Genomic DNA, 26,416 nt, shown 5'->3' with positions numbered 1-26,416 from the left:
TTTTTATATAATTATGTATAATTACATATTACTTGCCGTTTATTTTTCTTGTGTATAAGATTAATAATTATATAATTGTTATAAAATATGAATACAAAAATATCGGATATAGTGTCTAGTAGTGACTAACTTATATAATAAATATGTCTGTGTAATATTATGAGTAAGTACAAACGCCGGGATTCAACAGAAGGTCATTGGCAGCTTTACAAACAACACGCATTTAAAGTGAAGACGTTCGGACGCGACGACATATTCGATTGTGCAAGCTACTAAGTCACCTCTTCGTTTACAGCGATAAGTGAACATTATAAAAAACACGATGTTTCCTTAAAAACTAATTATAGTAACACATATACGATCAAAGGCTATACGAAAAAAAAAACCAATAAAAATCTCATTCTGAGGAACTCGTTAGACCGATGATTTTATTTTACGGAAATAATTTTTTTTTTTTAATTTTAACCATTTCAAGATAATGTATACTTTAATGTTATATTCATTTGCTCCCGAAGGGATCGGAAAAACCTCCTGGTTTAAAGAGATCATAAAAAAAAAAAAAGTTTATAAAATAAGATCTCGTGACATAATATGTTAACATTAGTAAATACGCCGTGCGGATACGCTGCGCGCGCGTATAATATACACACACTTCCGCAAAAATATGATAAAACATAACAAAAATAATAATAATAGTATTAAAAATAATGCAAATAAAAACGCGGACAGCCCACGAGGCGTATAATAATAATAATAATAATAATAATAATAATAATAATAATAGTTATAATATTATATCAGCGGGTGGGTGGTGACGGGGAAGAGGGGTAGATCAAAAGTATGTTTTCTTCATTATACATCATGTTCGGAGGAGGCGAAAAAACGATTAAAAATGATCAAACTGGACGGAGCGGAGCACGCGGTGGTCATGGGGATGACAGGAGCGCGGCAGGCTCGGATTTGTTGTTGCCGGTCGTGGTCGGATCGATGGTTTCTTTGGTGTCGGGGGCCGGCACACTCTGCACCTTGTCCGTGTGCCGACGTCGGTTCCGCCGGCGCAAGCACACGCACAGCGACAGCAACACGACCAACGCGATCACCAGCCCCAGGCCGATGGCCCAGTATGGCGTGTTCCGGTGCTCCCACTCGACCATGCAGTTCTTGAAAACGGCCCGTGCCTCGTCGTCCATGGCCGAGGTCGCGGTGCAGTTGTCCGCGTCGTCCCCGCCGCCGTCGTCCGCGGCCGGGCACGGTGGCATGCCCACCACGCGGATCTTGTACGTGTGCGTCCACTCGACGACGCGCAGGCACCGGCACCGGGACTCCGGCAGCTGGAACAGCGCGGTGCAGCCGGTCACGTCGAGCCGGGTCAGCCGACACGTGGCGGCCAGTTTGGCCGGGTCCAGGTCGTCCATCAGCTCGTTGTTGGACACGTCGAGCTCGACCAGATTGGGCATCACGCCCAGCGCCGGGTACTGGGCCAGGTCGCAGTTGCTCAGCTTCAGCACCTGCAGCCCGACGGCGCGCGACAGCCTTTCCATGTGCTTCACCGGGTTCTTGTTTAGGTTCAAATGTATCAGCGACGCAGGCAGCCCGACCGGCGCTTCCTGCAGTGCGTTGCCTGACAGGTCCAGCAGCTCCAGCTCGTCGAGCACCGTCAGCGCGCTGGACTCGATGGTGTGCACCACGTTGTCCGACAGCAGCAGCTCTTTAATTTTCGGGTAAATGACGAAGCTATTGTTGGTCAGCTTGGAAATACGGTTGTCCTGTAGCTTCAACAACTAAAAAAAAAAAAAGACGGTGAGGATGTTATTTATATTGTGCTATAGTTAAAGGCGGAACTAGGGGTGGAAGACGGGGATTCATCTCCTAGTGCATATTGACATACCATATATTGCTACACGACCGGTCGTTTTTGATTGGCTCATTTCAAATAGCGCGCTATTATCAATTAATCAATTATTATAATATTGTATTAGTATTAGAATCACAACAGTTATTAATAATAGGAATATTATATTTATACTAGTGATAGGCATAATCGAATGATTTCAATAATCGAATTATTAGTATTCGAGACATTTTTATAAACGAGAGATGTCTCGAAATAATCATTCAAAATATTAATAATTGAGATACGTGATTAGTGATGGGCATAATCGAATGATTTCAATAATCGAAAAATTAGTAATTGAGACATTTTTATAATCACAAAATGTCTCGAAATAATCATTCGAAATGTTCAATTGAAATATAAATATAATATAATTTTATTTATAAACGTTCTGAAAAATTTTTGTTGTTTTGTAGTTGAGTAATTCAAAAATTATAGCTATAGTTAATTATAAATAACTAAGAATAACCGTATGCCCATCAATATTTGTCCAACAACCAGTCCCACGAATAGCACGAGTCGAAAATACAAAGACTCAAAGTGAACAACTAGTATTTACTTATTCGATTATGAAGATTTAAAATAGTATTCCTCTCTCACTCCATCGTTCCATGAAAATCATTCGAAATATTTTTCCATTCGATACACATTTCGAGATCAAGAATTCATTGCTTTTAAAATAAACGAGATATCCACTCGAAATAATCTCTCGGGTATATAATCGAATTTTTATTTTGATAATCGAGATATCTCGATTACGCCCATCAATAATTTATACATAGACCTTTACTAGTGTAAGGTCTATGTATTTATATAATAATTGAATATTGAAATTTATCATAATATTGTAGTATCATAGTATTGAAAATTGAAATTCAACTCGTGATAAAGTAAATTATTAGTTAATTTGAAAGTATAGTTAAGTTAAACAAAGTTAACATGATTTTACCATTAAATTACACTAATGTCACATTATAGAAACAATTTAAAACTTTATGAAATGTAGATCAAGTATAGCAAATTTAGTAGATTGTAATAATTGGGTTGCTGAATATGAAAAAATTAACCATTGAAAATGAAACTCACGATCAACTACACCAAATGGAAAAAAAAAATTACTTGTTCATTAGTACTTACCTATGAATTCATCAGTACAAGCATTGATTATAAATACTATTTTATGTGTTTATAATCAATGGTACAAGTATTTGTTATTATGACATAGTATTAAAATGTATATTAAATTATTTATTTTAAGTACCTATAAAATATAAAAGCATTATAATAAATATAATGTAAATGTTTTCTACTAGTTTCAATATAAAAATATTTTAAAAATGTATATATTATTATGCTATATTTCCAAACTAAATAATAATATCAAAAAAAAAAAAAAAAATAATAAATAAATAATAATAACAACTGTGATTCTAATACTAATACAATATTTACGATAATTGATTAATTGATAATACTATAATAGCGCGCTATTTGAAATGAGGCAATCAGAAACGACCGGTGTAGCAATGTATGGTATATTAATATGCTCCCCGGGCGTAAAATTTTAGTGGGTGTAATTTTTATAATAATTAATAACTAATTTGATATTTTTAACTTTTTTAAATACTGATATTAGGTTAAAACTCAATAAGTATTATTCGTGTATATATTATATAAGTATTTATTTATTTAATTATTATCATAAATTATTAGAAAAAAATTAGTGGTCAACCTTGACGTTAAAAATGTACTTTTCATCGAAGCTAAAATATTAGTGATGACCAAAATCGGTGGACGATTGGACGGCACGACAGGATTTTTATAGGGAAAATATGTTATTTAACACTTCAACCGACTATACATCCTTATCGCGTTCGGATCTAGTATATTTGCAGACCGATTATTATAACCAGGGTTGGGAATTTATAGCACTTAAAATTGCATAAATATGCGCTATAAAATTACCTGAAACATTGCTAAATAAGCTCTAAAAATATGCAATAAAAACAACAAAATATGCAACCAAAAAAATAGAAGGAAATGTATTATTTAATATTTTTGTACGAGCACACGAGACAAATGTGGACTGTTAAAACGAATTCTACACTCGTTTGTTGATAATCGGCAATTATTAGATTTAGTAGTAATCCACAAAAAAAAAAAAAAAAAACAAATAAGATCAGCAGATAACAAAAATTAGAATCAAATAACTAAAACGAAAGTATCGTAATATTATATTATACCTACCTATATATTATCGCTGTAATTGTATAGCGTTGCATCAGCGTAATCGGTCTATTTACTTAATCTAAACATCTATAATTTACTTGAAAATTCGATTGATAAAAATCAAAAAACACGTTTACTAAAATACAATTTCATAAAATATACCCGATTTTGATTAAAATACAGGTAAAATGTAAAAGTCTCTAAAAATCCAAAAAAAGCACTAAAAACTAAAAAATGCAAAATATGCAAAAAAAGCAAAATACAATTATTTATTTGAGTTCTCTGTATCACGAAACACATTTTTGGCTTACTCTGCAATTTTGTAAGCATCTCATAAGAAATATACAAATGCTATAAAATCCCAACCCTGATTATAACTATTACACTCTAGGACAGGCTTGAAAAACGTTGCTGGAGACTGTTTTGTTGAAGAATATTTTTTGAGTCGTCACCGATTTTATGCATATGTAACATTTATGCCATTCAATTACGTCTATAGTGAACACGCCAGTGGCGTAGCCAGGAACTTTATGGGGGGGGGGATTCAGCATATTTATATATATTTAATCTTATCACGATTATTTTGACTACTATTTGTAATGATCTCGGTATTTTTAAGTGTGGTTGACATTAGTTTTTTTGACTCAGGTTTTTCTAGTCTATTTGTTAGAGAATTTGCCTATAATAATAAATAATAATAATAATAATAACAATTTAGGAATTAGAAACTAATATAGGAACATAAATATTAGATATTAGAATATTTTCTGTCCAATCACTTAGGTAAACTAAAAATCAAATTTTAAAAATATCTTACCATAATGGAATGTTTAGACGTCTTAGAATGAAGTCAAATTAAAATAAAACAAATATAATGTATACAATGTTAAATATAAACGAATAAACGAGTTGTAAGTAAAACAGTAAGACACTAACGGGCAACGACCAACTATTAACTATTAGTTCCACACAATAAAAGGTGCTTGTGTTAAATGATCGGCGAGCCACGAATGCAATAGGTATACCCAAAATAAACTTTGAATACAGACAATGACATAGCTTTTATCTCAGTTATCGGGACCAGACGACCGATTTAGAATCAACCGTTGTAGAAAACCTAAATAATATGTTCCCAAGAAAAAATTATCAAAGTAGTAGTAAAGTATCTAAATATAATCATAATATTACGGCTTTTGTGTGTGTGTGTGTGTGTGTGTGTGTGCAGCGTGTGTATAATACGTGTATAGTGTTTATACAAACTATTAAAAAAAAACTTATGATTTCAAAGTCAAAATTCTAAAATATAAAAATGTTAAAGAAAAAACCGTGTTCACGTAAAAGTTAATTTACCATCTCAGATTTGGGGGGTTCTGACCCCCAAAGGATACGCCATTAGAATACGCTGTGTAGAACACTGCGCTCGTTTGCATATAAATTATTTAAAGATACGTTCGTCGATAACGTTGAAACGTCAATGTGGATTGGATAAATATAGGCGAATAAGAAAACAATAGGATCATTTTAAGTTGTACTTATTATTTTTAATATACATTTTGAATAAAGAATATAACATTACCAAAACACTAAACAGCGCACATGCGTGTTTAACTTCCAATTTCTAGTTTTAACTGTTGATATAGGTGTTGCTATCAGCGTAATTACGTAAAAATTATAAACTGACAAGATAATACAATCATGTGACCTCTACAAGTTTATCAACGAATTGCAGGTAAAACGATTCCATTCTCTACTGCATCTAAATTATGTTCCTTCAATATGATTCAACTTAAAATATCCTATTTAAACGTAACAATAGCTTTTAACTGATTAGAGTATATTGTATTATAGGAATTTAAATAAATACGTTTTCAGAGTTATACTGAAATAAAAATAGATTTTAGCAAAACGCACATATTTCTATCATGGATTTACTTATCACACATTGATATATGGTCCTAAGATGTAATTTAACTTATTAAAAAATTCATTATTTCAAACGGTTTTTATTATTTTTTTATTACGATTTTAAACACAAGCAATATGTTGGATCAATGTATAGGTCATGTTGGAATATTATAAAATATGAATATTACACCAAGTGGATTAAATTTATTTCGGTAATTTCATGAAATATGTGATGAATATATTACGTTGAACTTATGAAATTACCGATTTCATAAAATTGGCAGAAAATTGCCGTATTCATGCACGGCATCATATAAATGACACATGAATTATACTACATGCGTACAAAATATTATTTTAATACATGTTAATTTTCGAGATATTCACGCACAATTTCATCAGTGTATATTATATAAATTATGTTTATGATATAGTAAAATATTTTTTTAAAACACGTTGAAAATAAATATAGGTAGATTTTTGGACGATAATGACATTTTTTGTTCAATGAATCATCGATGATTTCCCGGCCACCGGGGTGCTCTCGAAAGAAAAGAAAAAAAACGTGGGTACATGAATACCAACTAATTTCATTAACAAGTCGAGTATAATTATTGTCCTATTGTTTATTGTACATGTCACGAGAAAAAATAGCCATTTTGCGTATATTTTTTTCCCTATATACTAAAAATAAAAATCAAGCCTGATATACGAGTAGGAGGGCATCATGAGAGTTTATTTTTATGTCCTGGAGCCGATGAATACACATTAACAAAATATACGACGTGTATAATAGCCAAAATGCGTGTCCAATTTCTACTCGTCATAAAATAAAGAGTGTGGGACGCGACCTTTATACATAATAAAAAAAAAAAAGAAAAGATGAATTAAATTATTCAAATATCGACTGTAAAATGCTTTACGGAGATCTATTATAGCACAAATGCATATACCTATCATGTTATTTAAGAATCGAAATTGATCGAGTTTTATTTTTAGCTCAATTTTATAATATACGAACATTTATTTTCTCGCAGAATATAAAACTAAAGTGTAACAGATGCCCAAATTATTCTAATAACATTAATAAGAAACGCATGTATAATTCATTTTTTCCAGTCAAGTTGTTTACTTAAAAGTAATTTGGTAAATTAGTACGAATGGATCTCTATCGATCGTATTTAAACGAGAAAAAAAAAATCGAAAACTATCATTAATTTTATACAATTGGCTGTGGTGCATTTGTTTATTGGATATCAGTCAAATTTCAACCGTCCAATTTAGTTATAAATTATTATTTCTATTAAAACATTTAACAAACCTGAACTTCCGGCATAATGTTGCCAGGTATTGATTCAAGCTTTTGTCCTTGATCACCGTGACAGTTAGCTACCAAATACCCTTTTTCTTTAGAGTTTTTACAACTCGCTATTGGTCTGCTGGTAGTCCCCTCAACCTCGAAGACAGACATACCAACAACAATAAACACTGAAACATAGTACAATTGTATTATAGTTAAATATCACATAAATTAACATTGAACTACGGTTAGCTACAAAGTAGCAAATAAACAAAAACAATTATAACGAGAAAATTTAAATACCGTGAGTTGAACGAATATAAGATAATTTGTTTGCAACAAAGTTCATAAGTCATTACTCACTAAAAACTTAAATAGTCGGTAGTAATAGGAAATAGGTTACGAAAAATAAAAAATAAAACACAGTACCAAACATTAAGTGATCATATTATTAAACGGATTTGTTATAAAAATTGTGGATTTTCAACAAAATAAAATAATAATTGGTAACACTGTTATTGAACGTTGATTTATTCATAAAAATATATATGTAATTATGTATGCGTAAATGTTTAATGATTATTGGTTCCATTAGTGAAATACAATTAATAAGTAATCATACCTATTTTAATATTATAATGTATACCATATACCTACTGATCGTTAACTTATATTTTATTTCAATTTAAAATTGTTCCTGTTCGTTTACCATTAAATATGTTTATTATGTGGAGCGTTAAAAATAAAATAACGACTTCTATATAAAAAAATTAAATTAATAAGAAACAAAATATTTATATATGTTAATGACGTTTTTTTATGTTTGAATAATGATTGTCTAAATATTAATCTTAAAAATTTCAATTAAATTAATTAACACTGCATTGTAATCAGTAGTAGAGTATAGTACTTATGATAATCCAATTAATTTTTCATTTGCTTATTATATAAAACAATAATACTTTCTTTACCTAATATTATTTAATCTAAAAGATATTCGTAAAAAAAAAAAAAAAATAAATAGAAATGTTAATTCTAATTTTGATGATACAATAACAATTTAAAAATAACTTTCAATCATTTACTAACATTTAGTATATTCAGTTTGGATTTTCATTAGTAAAATTGATATTGATTGTATCATAATAATTATAATAACCATAATTCAATCATAACTCAAACATAAACCAAATATTGTTTTATGGGATATACATTGTTTGGTTTATAAGTTGATATCATATTTGCGATAAAAAAATACAATAATTCGCATTATTTTAAAATGTTTTATGGGTGCTGAATAAAAAACTAAACAAAGAAACATGTCTCATTTTCAAAAGTTTACATAACGATAGAAATTTATTTTAACGATATTTAACTTGGTTTTTAACTTTGAATGGCATATTATTTGGTATTCATATTTACTGGTATATAATTGTAAATTATTGTAGTAAAAATTACAAATTAAGTAAATAGCGTTGCATACAAAAGTATTAAAAAATACCAAAGACAATGATTTGAAGCTAAAACATTAGCCTTACGAAGTCACCACTACTGTAGTTGTCATACATCATACAAATATGGCAGGGATAACTTATGAATAAAGAGGGACCTAAAAAAGCTTAGATTATTTTGGAAATAAATAATTTCTTTTAATGACCCTGTGAGCATAACCAGTAATTTAAGTAATCTTCATGTACCACTTTCAATCTACTACCATTTCAAATTTAATGTATATTATCAAAAGTAATAAATTCCCAAACATATTTATTAAAATTTCCCGTCAAATTTATTTAGTTTGTGGTTGCTACATAACCACCATTGTGGTACCATTGGTACTGTTGTACGCAACATAATTCAAAGCGACTTTATCTATATAATTGTGGTTTTTGCTTCTTGCAAACAATTTAAGGTCTTTCCATAGGCGTGCGCAGGGGGTATGTAGGGTAGGCAACTGCATACCCTTAACATAAAGCCTTCTTTCTAAAATTACAAAAAATAAATAAAAATTATGACATATTTGGTCTTATGTATATTATGTGATTTTTTATTACATTATGATTTTCATTATATTTTTATACTCAGTCCCAGACAGTTTAATTTATTTTTGAAACACAAATCATATGCTAGAATAACGATTTTATGTGTTAATGAAATTAAGAAGTACAATAATTCAAGCGAGATTAAATAGCTATCAACTACAGAACAAGAAATGGCTTTAAATTCAAATCGCGAAAACATTATTAGGTTATATTAAGAACTCAACTGTACGCAGAATCGTTTTATGATTAATTTTGATTATTTATCAAATTTATTTTGTTTTTCATTTAAGTATATAATCACGTTTATATTTATTTATCCTATTTAAACGTATTACTCAAACCATTTCAAATGTTATGTATTTAATTTTTTTTTTTCGTAATTTATTTTAAATTTTAATTATGTAGACAGTTATAAGAAATGGCTATTCAGTCATTTTTTTCAGAAAAAAAAAATTAAAATTTTAAATTAAATAGTTATTAAGATCAGAATTTCGAATGCTTAAATTAACTTTCAGTTGTGGAAGGGGGTAGGCAGTGGCAGCCTTTTGCATACCCTGAAAAAGAGGTTTGCGCACATCTATGGGTCTTTCAATTGAATTGGGACGATTTTCAACAATATGAAACACCGACGATTTTGTAATCATTCAATTTGCATGTGTAATGTCATAAATGTCATAACGTTTGTAATGATTACTATTCATAAACAGCAATACAGGAGCTCTCGAGTTAAGTGGGCGTAATAATGACCATAGTAAATATACGATCATATTCAACATTTTTTTCCACGAGTTCTTTCATTGTTTTTAACTTTGTTTTGTTTTAAATAATACAGTAATAAGGTACGGTTTAACTAATTCTTAATTGCGATACGGGTAAATTGTTATTGACTAATAATAATCATAAAAATGTATAACAATATAAATATTTTTTTAAATATAATTTATGTGAACCAATATATTATAATGATCTAAACTAATCATATATTTAAAACTTACACACGACTCCCATTAGTCATTACCAATGACCTGATTAAAAATTAACACAAGACAATGATTTCATATTCTTATGATTTAAATAAAAATATAGTCTTTTAAAAATAAATACAGATATACCTACATGTGTAAATAAAAAGTTAAAATATATGTTGAAATAATATTTATTTTTATGATCGAATTCGTACAATGAATATAACACTTAATAAACATAATTAAAATAAAACATATAATTCTTATTCTTACAGTGGAATACAGTCTACCGGAAAATGTACACATATATAACTGGAGAATACCTATTATTGGATTATTGAAAATATCAAATTACTTGAATTCATAGGAAAATAAATATTTTATTTTATTACTTCGATAAAATGCGCTTCAAAAACGTGTAATGTGTAACCATCTAAAGGCATTATAATTTTTAATGATTTATTAAATAATGTATTAGAAATGTTAATATTTATTAATTTAAAATGTTACATATACTATACATATATATTTATTGAAACTATTATTGATTTTGATATCAACGTACTAAATCATTTTTAATACAAATTGATCCTGATGGAAAAATGAGTCAGATTCCCATATATACGTTGACATTGCTGAAATATTATGGTTTTTATACATCAAAATATTATTATTTAGAGTAGTAATTACGTCAATTTAAGTAGTTAAGTGTAGATGATGTGTGATTGGCGAGCATCACATAAACCGAAAAAAATACATACTTATTAAAATGCATATAATACTGGAAGTCACACGATAAATAACATACACAAGTAAGGAATCTATGTACATAAATAAAAATTTTTTTCTATAAACGTGACATTGAATATTGAATTCGAATTCGTCATTTAATACTCCAATATGGTATCCAATTGCATATTAAATAATTCAGTATCTTCTCCGTCAGAAAGGTATGAGTAGTACATTTGATAGTCGTCTCCTCTATATTATTGCAACTGTGTCTTTAGTTTTTAAATCGCAGTTTGTATACAATAATTTAATGATGACAACAACATAATATTTATGTTAATGTCGCTATACCACCATTAGGCAGAAGATAATGTATATGGAACCGATGGATTGGTTTTGAACGACTTTTTTCTTTTTTTTTTTTAAACAGAAACTACATCATTCGTTTTAATTCGGACAAATGTATGTATTTTACACTCGCGGACGATTTTTCATTTTTTAACTCTTCCAATTATTGCACCATATTGAAGAACTAAATAAGGCAAGAAGTCGTTATATTTACATATACATTTAATATAATAATAGTAAGTAAAAAAAAATAAAAATGAAAACGAACGGAAAATAATGGATCCGATATTGGTACACGTCATGTTCGTGGTCGTTATTGAGTTTGTTAGGTGTTACAAATATAGATATAACTGGCTAGTGTGATTGCGTATTCTAATGTGTTTGTCGCGCGTAGAGTTGACGAGTTACTTTTGTCGACGTAGACGGGTTATTTTTACGTACCACTTGTAGAGTATTACTACGTAACACGGGAAAGTTTTATTGAATTTATTGATGATATTTTCCATGTAATAATTGCACGTACATATGCTACTACGACGACAAAACAGGAGAGTTTAATAACAATCGGTAAAATATTATATTCATGAAAAAAGAAAAAGCCAGCCGACAATCCAAATATATATTGTAACACGCAATTCATTTGTCACGGTATTCCCATACAAAACAGTAGTAATAGTAGTAGTAGAATTAATAATAATAATAATAATAATATAATACATAGTATAGTTTTTGGTATTATTACTATGCGCGTGACGCGTCTTGGAAAACAAAAAAAAAAATAAAATAATTTTAACCGATTGATTTTCCGAACAAAACCAATTGATTAATGTATAATAGATACACACACAACGAACGGGTACGCTACATAACGTTTGGTGTGATATGATAAGAGTGTTCGTGTCGAATTTGCGATTTCACGAGATCAACGGGTTCGTCCACTGCGAGCGAATGATTTTTCGAACAGATTCCGACCGACGGACGTAGCAGAGGAGGCAAAGGTAAGCATTACAATATTAAGACCATGTACATGGTTGGTGCGGGGAAAACCGTTTTTGGTCATACCAACCGCTGCCGTGCGGTAATCGTTTTTCCTTACACGGTTCACCGGGCACGCGGTCTTGGTAGGTGCATGTAAGAAGCGCACAAAGAGGGAATATTGTACTAGTTTTTTCTTCTATTTTCAGTGTACGGTAATAAAAGAAAAAAAGAAAACGGCAATCGATTTGTGTCATCGGTAGCCAGTGGACTGTGAAGGACATCCGTAGGTTCCGAAGCGGTAGAAGAATTATGTTTTTTTTTTATTTTATTTGTCTCAATGTACACATGCATCAGCTGCGGCAAAACAACATAATCAAGATCATCGACGGTGTTTGATTTGACTGCTGTCCCCGTTGGACTCATTTATTGTCTATATATTTTATATTATAGTACCTATGTTGCACGTGTAATCGCATTATTTGTAACATTGAAGGTGTACTGCAGTCGAGACGTACACCGCCGCAGGCCTACACATATCGTATCCAGTATGATCGACATGATATTACAAAACCTTATGGGATATATTTTATTTTAGCGGTAACTTAAAACTAATACATAACTAAATCGCACTACTTAGGATATACTATACATAGTTGTTGCGTTAAATATTAAACGATTTGTTAAACTTTTCAAAACTATTTATAAAGCGTTACATCAAAGGACCATCCCTAATATAACAATAAAATAAAATGCAAGTAAAAAAAAACCCAACTCCTTAATTTGATGAACTATAAATAAAGAAATATGTATTGACAAATTAGATTTGATTTCGTTGACGAGGAAAAACCACTATTTTTTCAGGTATTCCGTTTAAATCTTATTGTTCTTGTTGTCGAAAAATATTGTTTTCGTGTAATATATTAATCGGTTAAAATAATTGATACTAAACAATTTATAGTGTGTACATGAAATAACTGTAAATATTTGGGTTTTGTAGAAAAAACATTCAACTTGGACATATTTGATATTTCATCCAAATAATAATACATTTTACAGGAAACAATTTTTTTTTATTTTTAAAAAAGTCTTATAGGTCGTTAGAAGAATAAAATATAAAAAAAAATCGAAATAAAATTATAAACCTATTAACTTTCAATCAAATAAGCTGCCGTCATCTTTTAAAAAAATGAAGTTAGAATATTTTGTCAGTAATATAATTATAATCTATAAATATTTTTTTGATACGTGAGTTACAAATAAATATTTTATAACCCTATACAAAATAACTGTAAATAAGTAGACATAAAAAATAATGAAAATTGAAAAGTTTTCGGTTGATTATATATAATTAAACATGGCATAATTTTTTTTTTCAATTGCAATGGTTGGTTTACGCCAGCTTACGCAGCTAGGCCTATCCATGATTTTTCATACAAGAAGGAAAACTCGGGCGTTACACTATAATTCATGAAAATCATCAGGAAATAAGGAAATCTATTCTCGGGCAACGTTAGCTATTATATTACTATTATTATTGTTATTATCACGGTCCCTATTGATTAACCGCATCAGCTCTATGAACCATGTCCTTGGCCAGTAGGGAGGACAGAGAAGAAAGTGGAGAAAACTAAATGATGGAAGTATTCAAATTTAATATGTTATCAAAAATGAAAAATGTAATTGCACTTTCTACATTCAAATTGTCAAAGGACTGCAAAAGTATTTTTATAAAATACAATCTCCGAGCCGTAACTAAAACTATTCATAATATACATATTATACTAACTTATGCTATAAATATATAAAAGATGGACCAACGTATTTTCACCCGTAAATGATTTGAAAAAACATGATGATCACGATAAAATGTATTTTACACTCAAACTTCTATATTATGTATGTAGCAAATAGTTTATCCGTTTAATAATTTTCAATTATTTTTGACTATGAATTACATTTATATATTTTACATGATATAATTTAAATACATTCGATATAAAACTCCGGTAATGTTATTGTAACACATCTATTTAATATTCAACGATTAGGGGTCCTATTTTAAACAATCTTTTTATAGCGTTTTTAATACCTTTACATTATAAAAATATTTCCCATTAAAATGTATTATAATTCACTGGGAATATATAAATCGTTCAGCGCATAATATCTGTACTTTTTATGAAGCATTATGAACTAATGTTCATTTTGGAACGTATATTATTGTTTGTCACGTACGTCCACTGTATTTTAGAAAATATAAACTAGTAGTAAAAAGTATAATAAGTACTTACTTAAAATCCTAATTGTCTTCATATTGTATTTTCTTATACTTCAGGACTTCGTTTTCTTATTGTTAAACAGTATTTTCAGTCATGTTAATGCAACGCTCCATTATCTTCAGCGTTAGGGAACATTCCAAATTATAAGATGGAAAGGATCATTTGAAAATAACACCATGGGTAATTCTGAAATAAAATAAATCAAATTTTTAGCCAGTTATACTTATAATTGTTCTTATTCAATTTTCACTATTTAACGCATAACTATTACTGTCCTATATTTAGTTATGTATCTATTGAATAAAACCGAAAAATTCAAACTAACCCATCATTGTCATAGAATACGTACATGTCGTACCAGTGCAAAGTTAGTATTTTTCAAATAATATTTCGATGGATAAAACAAACATACAAAATCAACATGATGATTTTATACTGTAATATTTCCTTAATATATGTATAATAACACTGCATTGCTAAATATGCAATAAATTAACTTTATTAAGATGAATTTAAAATTGCAATTACTAAAAATGTTATATAGAAAACTTTTATAGTAATATAAACACTCGAAACTACACTCGGACAAGGTAGGAAAAACACAATTATTTCATGTAAGTACCGTATGTCCATTTTTTCATTATTAAATTGACTATAAACTTGCCAACTGAAAACATGGAGAGGTTATACTTCAAATGGTGGATGCACCTTATCGTTCTAAATCTATAGAAACTACGATTATGATCTCATTCGAGAAACATTTGATTTAAATTGATTTCGTTAAAAATAAGGTTTAATGATTTTGAATAAAAGACATATCATTAATATAAAATAATAAATAATAGTTAAATCACAATAAACAAACGATTTCTATGGTATTTGAATGATGGATTCAAAAAGCAACTCCAAATAAATTAATTATTTTATTCGAGCAGATACATATTCCTACATCTCAGTCGAACGTATTTTTATCGAAATTAAATAAAAAAAATTTCAAATATAATTTCGTAGTAAAGAAATATAATCCATCACCAACATTGCGTTTTATAATTGGAATCAAATTTTCATTGAAGTTAATGATGATATTTATTTTGAGAAAAAAACCATAAATACTTTATAAAACAAAATACGATGTTAACTTAAATATTCAATAATTGTTGTGTACAGAAAAAATACTCAAAGGCATTACTTATTTTTTATGAAATTGATTTTATCGTTTAAATTGAAAATTATATTTATTTTTATTTTTTGTTATGATCAATCATTTCGAACAGCAGTTCCTACATTCAGGATTGGGACTCAAAATAGGTTCGAGGAGGTTTTTATAATGGGTCACAGAAAAATAAATAAATTGACATTTTTTTATTGTTAATTTGTTTTAAATTGAGTAAAATGTAATTTTAATTGTTGAAAAATTATACACTGGAAATACTGATTATTATGTTGAAAATTTTACTAATTTATAACGTTTTTTAATTTAAAATAGTTATAAATTTATATACCAATTTCATAATGCATGTAAATTTAAAAAATAAATTTAACTAATATTCATAGCTTATATCGATGAAGAATGATATTATTTTTATTTATTTTTTTACTGTTATTGGTAAGCATGTATGACTAGTTCACATAAGTTACCGCGGTGAAAATAATTTGGAAACCGCTAATTAAGAAATATCTATTGAGTATATTTTTTGAACTTAAAAAACATTCGATCTCCAAAATATTATTCGGTAAGTAATAAAATATGTACAAGACTTATGTGTCTTATAAACCAATTTACGATGAATACATTTTACCTACATAATACGAATATAATTTAAATAGGGAATAACAATATTCAATAATAAATTATGTTACAATACATTCGCACAATGAGCACAATAAGTATAAAGTATAATTTTAAATTATAACAAAATAGTCCAAAAAAAAAAAAGAAATCACCAATTTAAGTATCAAATGTTCTTCTTTTCACAATAAAATATTAAATATATGTGTGTTAAAAAGGTAAATAAAAAATATCATTTTTTCTAAATATCATTCGATCTCATTGTTCAATAGAAAAGAATGCGTGTCGGTTATCATGTTTTTAAACCCATAAGGAAATACTGACAGTTTATTACAACAAAAATAATTTTATACGAGTCCCTTCTGAGACTTTTTCAAACTTGTGGGATTCAGGCATTTCAACCCGTTTTTCTTCGTGTCATAACTTCAGAACCTTGGTATGTTTCAAATAACTTCCAACATAACGAAATCAATACAGAAACTGTAAGTCAATTAGCAAAAAAAAAAAAAAACATTATTTAAATCTACATAGCAAACTTCATTCCCACTAAAATCTTCTAATTTCTCGTCTTTCTGCTGTCAATCTACCTGATAATCTGATCCATCGGTTAAACCGTATGGTATCGACATTTTTAAAAAATGGAAAAAAAAAATAACAATGTAGATACACTGTACACACATGAATGTATAAACTCTTTTCACAAAGAGTTCTATCACTGGATAGGCCTCCCTTCTCTGATAGTTTTCATGTGTTATCTTAAATTATCCTATTATACGTTATATATTTTTATATAACCTTAGCCTATTATCTTATTGTGCAAAAGCATAGATTATTAATTTTCTTAATTAAAAAAAAAAAAAAGAAAAAAAGGAAATAATAACAAACTATACACTGATACATTTGTAAAAATATATTTTACCTTAAATATATAATTTATTTTGAGCATAAATTAATGAATATTAAATTATAGTTGATACGACTATAACAATAAATTATACTTACAATGAATTAGTTAATTTTTTTTTAAACATTTTTTTTAATTAATAATAATATTTAAAATGCCATACAAAAAATTAATAATGATATTCTTTCTTAATATTGAAAAACCTTAATGCAAATTTTGGAGCAATTATATTTTTAACAAATGGTACACATCGCTTGTCCTAGTCGGTCAATTTGCTAAAAATAACCTACTGGAGCTTCAGATGCGATATGTGACCTCTGATGTGGCTCAATTCCAATAACTATACGATGAAAAAATATGTTATAAATTTGGGTGAAATACTTGTAGGAAAAGGAAATGTTTATTTTAATTCTACTCGTAAAAAGTACTAAATATAGTTTATAATACATTTCAGATAAGTTATTTGCATTGATTTAAAAAATATAATGCATTTTTAATTAACCCCTCGTCAAAATAATTTGTAATTATAGTCTTTGAAACGTTTGTTATCAAAATCAACTTAACTCTTTATTGATTATACAATAGACGAAGTTGTATAAAATTGAAAAATATTTTTTCAAATAAAAAACAAATATCACTGCCCCAAGATACGTAAGCTAACAAATGAGAAGGAAGTGGTTTTACCATACACATAAAATAAGTACTATATTAAAAATGATTCTCTAGGTACAACAATGAGCACAGCCTTCAAATACTATACAACTATAATTTAAATCATGAACATTTTGGTTTCGAAAAAATTTTTTTTCAAAGACACTAGACAATTGAAATATAATATATGTTTGCCAAATAATTTAAAATTAGATTTTAAATTATGATATGAAAATGTTTAAAAATTTAATACTAAATTAATAGTAATAACAAATAATTTTTAAAGTTTTAAATTATTTATAAATTACAAATAACCAAATTCGTAGTATAATGTGATAATAAATGTACTTATAAAATATATATAAGTATACAACTAGGTCAGTTAATTTTAAATGCTTAAACTTTATATAAGTAAAAGTGGTGTTATTATATCGTATAAGTATTTTAATATAAAAACTTATACTTGAAAGCTAATAATAAGGTAAAAATAAATTTATTATACTAAATTAAAATGAATAAGAAATAATATTATACTTTCTATTCCTCTCTGCGCGTTATAATAAGCACTTTATTTCTTTTATAATAGAATTACCTTTATTGTAATATAAATCTTATGTCTTAAGGGTTCAATGTTTTAAATTTGTGTTTAATTGCTAACGTATAAATAGCCAACGAATAAAATTAATTTCTCAAATAAATATTTTCTTGGAATGTACAAATGTTAATAAAACTTTAATGTCAAATAATTTATAGAAAACCAAATGTTTAGTTATTATTTTATTGCCAAAGTAAAATAAATCCGTAGTCAATTTTACACAGTTGCAGAGTATTATAAACGCATCCAGGCGCTTAGTTTTTCTTGTCATTTGACACGCGTATGTACTAGCGAACCGTTAACTGATAGAGAAAATATAAGTAAATAATTAAATAGGTATGGATTTTTTTTTTTATCACGGTACTATGATTCTTTCGCAACATTTGAATACACTTCCCACGATCAGATAATTACCGTATAATCATTGCTACACTTTTAAATGTCGAAATTCAAACCAAATTACCGCTAAACATATTTGATTTCAACCAAATTTACCGAAATGCAAAATAAGCATAGATAATACTCCAGTGTAAACATATTAGCTAATTACATTGTGAAAATAGAATTATGTTATTAAAATAAGTCAAATTCAGACGGACTATGCGGAAATATAATACGATATAATAATATTTGAATTCGTAGAATTATAGATGATGCAAACGAATGTAGTTGACGTAGCAAAGAAATTCAGTTATTAATAAAATATTAATAATAAATTAACAATGAACATACAAACCAAAAACAATTGTATTGCTTACGATGATGTATAGATGTTTAAACGTTTTTATGACTACGATCACAGTAAGTATGTTTCTATAGGTGTATACATAAATAATATAGGCTACAAACATATAAAGATTAAATTATTTAAAATTTTATTATTTTACAAATAACAATCGTATCTTGGTAGTACTTATGTCAGAGATTACATTAAACAGTCAATACATTACATTTTTAATGTAATCTGTGCTAAAGTGTTTTTAAGATATACCTAGTGTAATTACACAGTTTCGATATAATAAGACTGCAGCTGGTATAGATGAATTTATCTTCAATAAATATAATATTTTATCTCATTAAAAAGATTTTTAGTCACCTTAGTCACAATAAATACATTAAATAATAATAATTCCGTTATTATTAAATTGATGAACTAAAATATAACGTATTCTACAACTAAGTCTAAAATAAGATAAGATTAAATTACTAATTTGGATTTGTGATTAATTAATTAATTTATGCTTTACGATTGTGTAAATTGTATTGAAAATAACAAAAAATTATTATGACGCTGTACAACTATATGCTTATACCATGTTTGAGATTTTGTGGAGTAATTCACTATTTTATAAGTATATATGTAATAAGAATTATAATATTAGTACATTAATTATGAAGAATTTTATGAATAATTAAATAATTTGTGCGATTGTATCTTGTCTGAAAAATATTGGTAAGTAAATAATAATCACAGACTTCTAAACTAACTACTGTAGTTAATTAATCAATCAACTATTATTAGTTTATATGTTCATCATAGGCGCCAAGTGCTCGAGCACCCAATGGCCATTATATTAATTATAATAGGTAAACCGTTATCACCACGTTCATTGTATGATATCAGTGGTTACACAAAAAAACCTCGTAAGTCAAAATTAGAAAAAAAATGTTTTTTCTTTTGTTGGATGCACTGTATTTTTCTATACATTTTGATTTATCCCGGTATTTTCATAAGATAATACTACGACTTAAGATATAATATATTATATAGATATTGTTTTAAATCGTGGATAATAAACAAAAACAAAGAGTTGTAAGTTGTAATCATATAACAGTACAATATATTTTGTTCATAGTCGTAACCATTGTATCAATGAGAAAACCTTTTTGTTTTATGTTCATCATCAATTTTATAAAAGTAACAAAGGTCTTGCAGTTACCAGGTTACCAGTTTATAGAAAATTTAGTATAGGGAGGGAGGGGAAAAGCCCCTCACTAAACTTGACGTCAGTTGCACACAGGTTTTTTTTCGGGGGGAGGGGTGTTATTCTATTAATAATTTACTATAGAGATAAATACTGTATAGCCCTAACATTATATTAGGCCTCAGAGAAATTTCGAGGGGGGTGAAACCCCTTAACCCCATACAACCCTGCGTGCACCACTGCTTGACATTGGTAAGAGCACCCAATACATTTTTGAAAATCTGGCGCCTATGATATTCATAATATTGTTATCTATCAATGTTTTGCATATTGATTTTAATTAATTTTTATCATACCACATGGCATATTTATTAAACAATAATAAAAAAAAAATAATTATCATTAATAATAAGACATAAACTTTTTTTAAATTTTAAATAATTTAAAGATACTGAAACGAGTGAATAATATGAATATACATGAAATACACAGATATTATTATGTTTACGTTTTTAAGTCCATTTCAACCTCTATACTGGAGTATATATTTTAGAGTGGATTAATGGGAAGAAATTCCCACAAGATTATTCTATAATAAGAAATGTCTACTCCGTCTCAACTTCAAGACCTCAAGGCTAACCCTATAATCACCCATGAAGAAAATCCTCAAGATTTGGATTGCACAATCCAAACCTTGAGGATTCCCTCTACGTGTTTACCGATCCTTATAGTAATTGATATGATCAAAAACTATAACCAAAAATATAAAAGCATTAAATGCAATGAAGTATCTACATTATTTTTTAGTATATCTTATTATTCTTTCTATATCTAGAATATACTTCACAATACACAGAAAAAATATTTTCAATATTATACAAATTAAAATATAATTGTTAAATAATGAATAATAGTAATTGAAATTTTTTCTCGGTATTGTACAGTTTTACATTATGTAGGTATTTTGATCATACCTTACCAAAAATAATTAAAAATAATAAAATAATATTGGTCGGACTTTTTTTTCAGGTTTAAATATTTACATAATTTATGATTAAATATCTAAAAGTAGGCTGTGTACACATCGGTGAAATTTTATAAGCAAAATGAACGATATAACGATAATAAATGAACGGCTACAGAAATTATTTTGGGTTAACTAGCATTAAATTTGTAACAAAACAAGTGACAAGATTAGACTGCTGAATACGTGAAAAACAAAATAAAATTTATGTACATCGCAGATATTATACAAAATGTAGTAAACTCAAACAACTGGAATATGATAAAATAGTGCTGTTGAAATGTTTGTTATTTAACAGAAAAAAATGCATAAATTAATATATTTTAATGTCATTACAAATGAAACATTAATAATACAAGTATTTCATAGGAGATATTTTGGGTTCAATCACTTGTGATGTGAATTGAGACAAATAAAATGGGCGGAACTCTTTTTGCTCAAAAATGACCTTCCTCTTTTTGCCCACGTCCTCTTTTAGACCAAAAATGAAAAAAACAGTTTCCTCTTTTCGCCCAAAAATAATTGTATTCTTTTCACCCATGGTTTCACGTTTTACATTTTGGAAACCCCTTTCTCAAAATTAATAATTTTTAAAAAATCATATTTGATATTCGATAAAATCACGTTTTTGATTGTTATTAATATAGTCAGTCGAGAAAAGTGTATAAAGGTGCCGACTCTTCTATCGAAATATATAGTTTAAAACTCTTTAATAAACGTAATAATTACTTAAAAGTCATAATTAATATGAATATTTGTATTATTTTACAACAACAAAACAAACTATTTATTTAAGTAGTAACCTGATCAAATTACTTATTAGTTATTTTACATCGATAACACTATTTTAAATACTTATTTTTAACACTTATTAAATTATTATTAATTATTATTAATAATTATATATTTTTCTATTTTTTTATTTGATTATTATATGATTTTTTTAAAAATTATTAATTTTGAGACAGTGGTTTCCAAAATGTAAAACGTGAAACCATGGGCGAAAAGAATACAATTATTTTTGGGCGAAAAGAGGAAACTGTTTTTTCATTTTTGGTCGAAAAGAGAACGTGGGCAAAAAGAGGAAGGTCATTTTTGGGCGAAAGGAGTACCGCCCAATAAAATACTTTATTAACTTTTTTGTTTTAATTAGAGTATAGGCTGTGGTCATGTTTGTAACAAATAAGTAAATTCATAATTTCACGTGAATTTTTTATATTACTCTCATTAAAATTTAAGAACACATAATTAATAATTAAAAATTATAATTCTCCTTTGTAAACACTTTGCTCTGAGATTATTCTACGTTTGATAACTTGGTATAAGCTCTTAAAAAAAAATATATATATATATATCAGTAAGAAAATATATGAATCACTAATATTTCCTAAAATATGTTATGTATAATAGATGCTCGAATATATGTATACTGAAAATGAGAAAAGTATGTCAGCCCGTGAGAAAATAAAATACGTTTATTAAACACGGAAATAAATATACACAAAAACTAAAAAAAAAACTTCAAACAAAAAATCATTCAACAGTCTTATTGACAATGTTCTATCTGAAAAATCGATTTTAGAATTTCTCAATGACTTGCGACCAAGATACATTATTACTTAAAAATTAGGACAATAAATCTAAAAACGCAATGGACCAATAAACTTATTTTATGATTCAGAAAAAAATATTTTTATTTTATAACAAATAGGTTAGGCTGTGGAAATCATCTATACTAACTATATACATCGTAATACTAAATAAAATATTAGATACATATACGTAATATTAATTTATAGATAAATTATATATACATATTGATTTATAGAGTTTAATTAAAATATTTTTGATTATATGGATATGAATAATTTTGCACTTACCAACAGTTGCTCCGTATAATTTTTTCGAACACTTCAAAAATATTAAACGTACCAATGAATTAGTGTTACAAGTTAACCGGACAAAAAGTTTAAGCGAAAAAATTGCAGGTTCATCAAATAAGTTTTTAACAAACAAAATGCATAGACTTGTAACAGCGAACGGGTAATAAAGCAGGGGACGAGTTCAAATTATCATGGGTTGGATCGACGTGAATGAAATAATTCGAAACGTACAGAAAACGCGCGAACAAGGGTCGACGACCTATAGCAACTACGATAGTTATGTCGAGCAAAAAGGGTTGGAAAACATTGCGCAACGAATGGAACATTTATTTTTTATCATGCCCTTGCCCGAATGGTCAACGTCAATGGTGTTTTGCGCGCCAAAAGCAGCTGCGGTAATAATAGGCGGAGGGAAAAAAATACCGTCCGCGCCGCCGCCGCCGCCGCCGCCGCCGCGTGCACGTAGCGGACCGCATACCTGGAACACCGGCGGCGGTGGTTGTGAAAAGCGAGAAGGGCAGATGGTCGGAAATGGTTTGCACGCCGTGGCACAACGGGCGAAGAGCACAAAAGAACCGCCCTCCCCCCGCGTGCTTCGGGGTCTCCACGGGCGCTTACGATATCGTAACGCGCACGCACGGAACACAAACGTCCATGCGACGGAACACGTTCGGGACGTGCGCGCCCGGTCCACCGGTAACGTACAATAAGATCGCCGCGCGTTCGTGCCACGGGATTCGTGCGACAATCGGATTGGCTAACACGATTCCGTCTCGTTAGAACAACAACGATCAACGTGTTCTCGTCACCGGGGCGAGTAGGCGAGTTCTTATCGTTTAATCATATTATTTCGGTTTCGGCGACCGTAAGCAACGTCCGTGTCGTATCCCGGGGATCATGTGCTAGGAAGACGATTTGTGTTTTGCGTCTAGTTCGCGTAATAAATAGGCCGCGTGCATTTTAACGCACCGCACGCAATATTACGCCGTCGCGTCTTCAACAACAATAATAATATACGTGCAACAGTGGACACCATTATACGAAACGTCTGCCGATAAGTCAGCGAAAAAAACATGTCATGAAAGCCCGACCATTGTACCGTGCGTACCGACATTATTTCTGAGCATATTCGTAAACGTGAAAAACGAAATGTTCTACGGTTTCCAGAAATGTTTCAATAAGAGTTAGAAATGTGTTTTTTTTTTTTTTTTTTTGATGGCACGTGTTATGCGTACGATCTCGACGACATCATTTGCCCGATCATCGATCTTTCGACGACTATCATAATATGCTTTCATGTCGAACTAAGCCCTTTTTTCTATTCGAAATACCAATTAGTACCAAGAGAATTCATTAACAATATACGAATCAGGGTCTAGACGCAATTCATAAACGCCTTATCTCGTTTTACTTTCTATTTTATCAAGAACAAATATTAATATTTGTTTTACGTATTATTTTAGGTTTATTTAAATATGTATAATATTATAAACACATTATTATCAACGCCAAGATATGGTAACCATTAAGTTATCTAACAAAATGAGTGGAACATTATAATTAACTCGAAAAATGGTTCTGAATTAAGAAACAAACATTTCTTTAATAATTTTTTGTTTCAATCATCAATAATATATTTGGAGTAACATTATAACTATATAACCATACAGATGTTTGACATTGAGGTGTTACACCATTAATAGTTATATATGTAGTTGCTAATCTTAAAATGTATTTATCTTCACGTTAATTAAAAAAGTATTGCCCACATTATCATTGATTTAACCATAATATATATCGAAATAAATTAATATCTAAATTACACCTAAAGTTAATGAATATAATAATATGCTTTTAAATTATTCTCAAATACCTAATTTAAAACACGTACAATTTATACCCAAGTTTCCTAATATTGTTGTCAATACATGAAAAAAAGACTATTAATTCCAAGTGTTAAGATATTTTCATAGTCTACGGAGAAACTGTTCTTTGATACAAAATATTTCAAATAAACTATCCAAACTGAAAATAGTTTATATCGCACATTTTTCAGGTATCTCTAAATATAACCATTATCACATGACTACCTGGCGTCTATAAATAAATATGATATATAACAATTGGGTACATTTATCATGCTCAATAGCATTAATAATTATAAATAAATAGATAATAATTATAACATAAAATGTTTAAATCTGTTATTTGTAAGTTATCAGCTTTCGTTTAGTATAAAACTCGTAATTATCAACAGTTTAGCATTATCTTAAAATATTTTGTTGGATTTTAAAAGTTTTAAATCTAAAAACTATCTAATTTAAACGGTCTACGAAAATGATCTATGGGAATCTAGAAAAAAAATTTAAAACTTCGTCTTGATTAATTTTCTTAAAAGTAATTTTATAATGACAAATATTAAATTAGGGATTTTCTTCGCAATTGGTTGAAAATAGTAAGAAATCGGTACACATAATTTGAAAAAATTACCTAAAAAGGAAAAAAATGACAAAAAACTTCAGAATAAAAATTAGTTATATAGATACGTGTGTAATCGAAACGCATTCTAAGTTAGGAAAACATAGACCACGATGTCCTAATCGGAGATAAAAAAGTCATCAACATCCAGGTCATATCTATAACGTTTCTGGTCTAAAAATAATCGGGTAATCCGAACTGGACGGATACTACGTTTAAGTGATGCACGTACTTGAATGACAGTGAAAATGTTCAGGGCGACTGCAACGTTCACGTACACGAACGGTTTTGAAGCATTCGAATGCGCCAATTGGTGAAGATGTTCAATGACTCGAAATCGATGACGATCAACGGACAGCGAAGCGGAACACACGAAACGTGCAAAGACGGTTAAAAATTGAAAATACACGACGAAGATCACGACAGCCGCAAGGGGACGAGTACAAGACGGACGCACGTTGTGAACTGATGTCTAATGTTTATTATTGTTTTGGCAAACCG

The 26,416-nt window shown here is 28.8% G+C and overlaps 1 protein-coding gene across 2 annotated transcripts; it reads right to left on the bottom strand.

Moving 5' to 3' along the window:
• Positions 1–721: 721 nt before the first annotated feature.
• On the bottom strand, positions 722–26,416 carry LOC112694182 (podocan-like protein 1). Of its 2 annotated transcripts, none has more exons than XM_025569571.1 (4): positions 26,148–26,416; positions 14,679–14,852; positions 7,350–7,516; positions 722–1,781 (listed from the first exon to the last, which is right to left on the bottom strand). In XM_025569571.1, the coding sequence occupies exons 2-4, from the start codon at positions 14,698–14,700 to the stop codon at positions 927–929; spliced, it is 1,044 nt and encodes a 347-aa protein (XP_025425356.1). In that variant the 5' UTR covers positions 14,701–14,852; positions 26,148–26,416; the 3' UTR covers positions 722–926. The 2 variants fall into 2 exon arrangements, with proteins under 2 accessions (XP_025425356.1, XP_025425357.1); XM_025569572.1 differs by lacking the exon at positions 26,148–26,416 and adding an exon at positions 23,435–23,685.

Source organism: Sipha flava, unplaced genomic scaffold, assembly GCF_003268045.1.
Source record: "Sipha flava isolate LNK unplaced genomic scaffold, YSA_version1 124_pilon_pilon, whole genome shotgun sequence".
NCBI classification, from domain to species: Eukaryota; Metazoa; Arthropoda; class Insecta; order Hemiptera; family Aphididae; genus Sipha; species Sipha flava.
This window is presented reverse-complemented; position numbering and strand designations above follow the sequence as displayed.

Excerpts from the sequence above, each read along its gene's own strand:
- LOC112694182 (XM_025569571.1), bottom strand. The coding sequence starts at position 14,700 with ATGAAGACAATTAGGATTTTAA. Across the intron at positions 7,517-14,678 it reads GAAGACAATTAGGATTTTAA|TGTTTATTGTTGTTGGTATG; the intron begins GTAAGTACTTAT and ends ACTATGTTTCAG. Across the intron at positions 1,782-7,349 it reads ACATTATGCCGGAAGTTCAG|TTGTTGAAGCTACAGGACAA; the intron begins GTTTGTTAAATG and ends TTTTTTTTTTAG.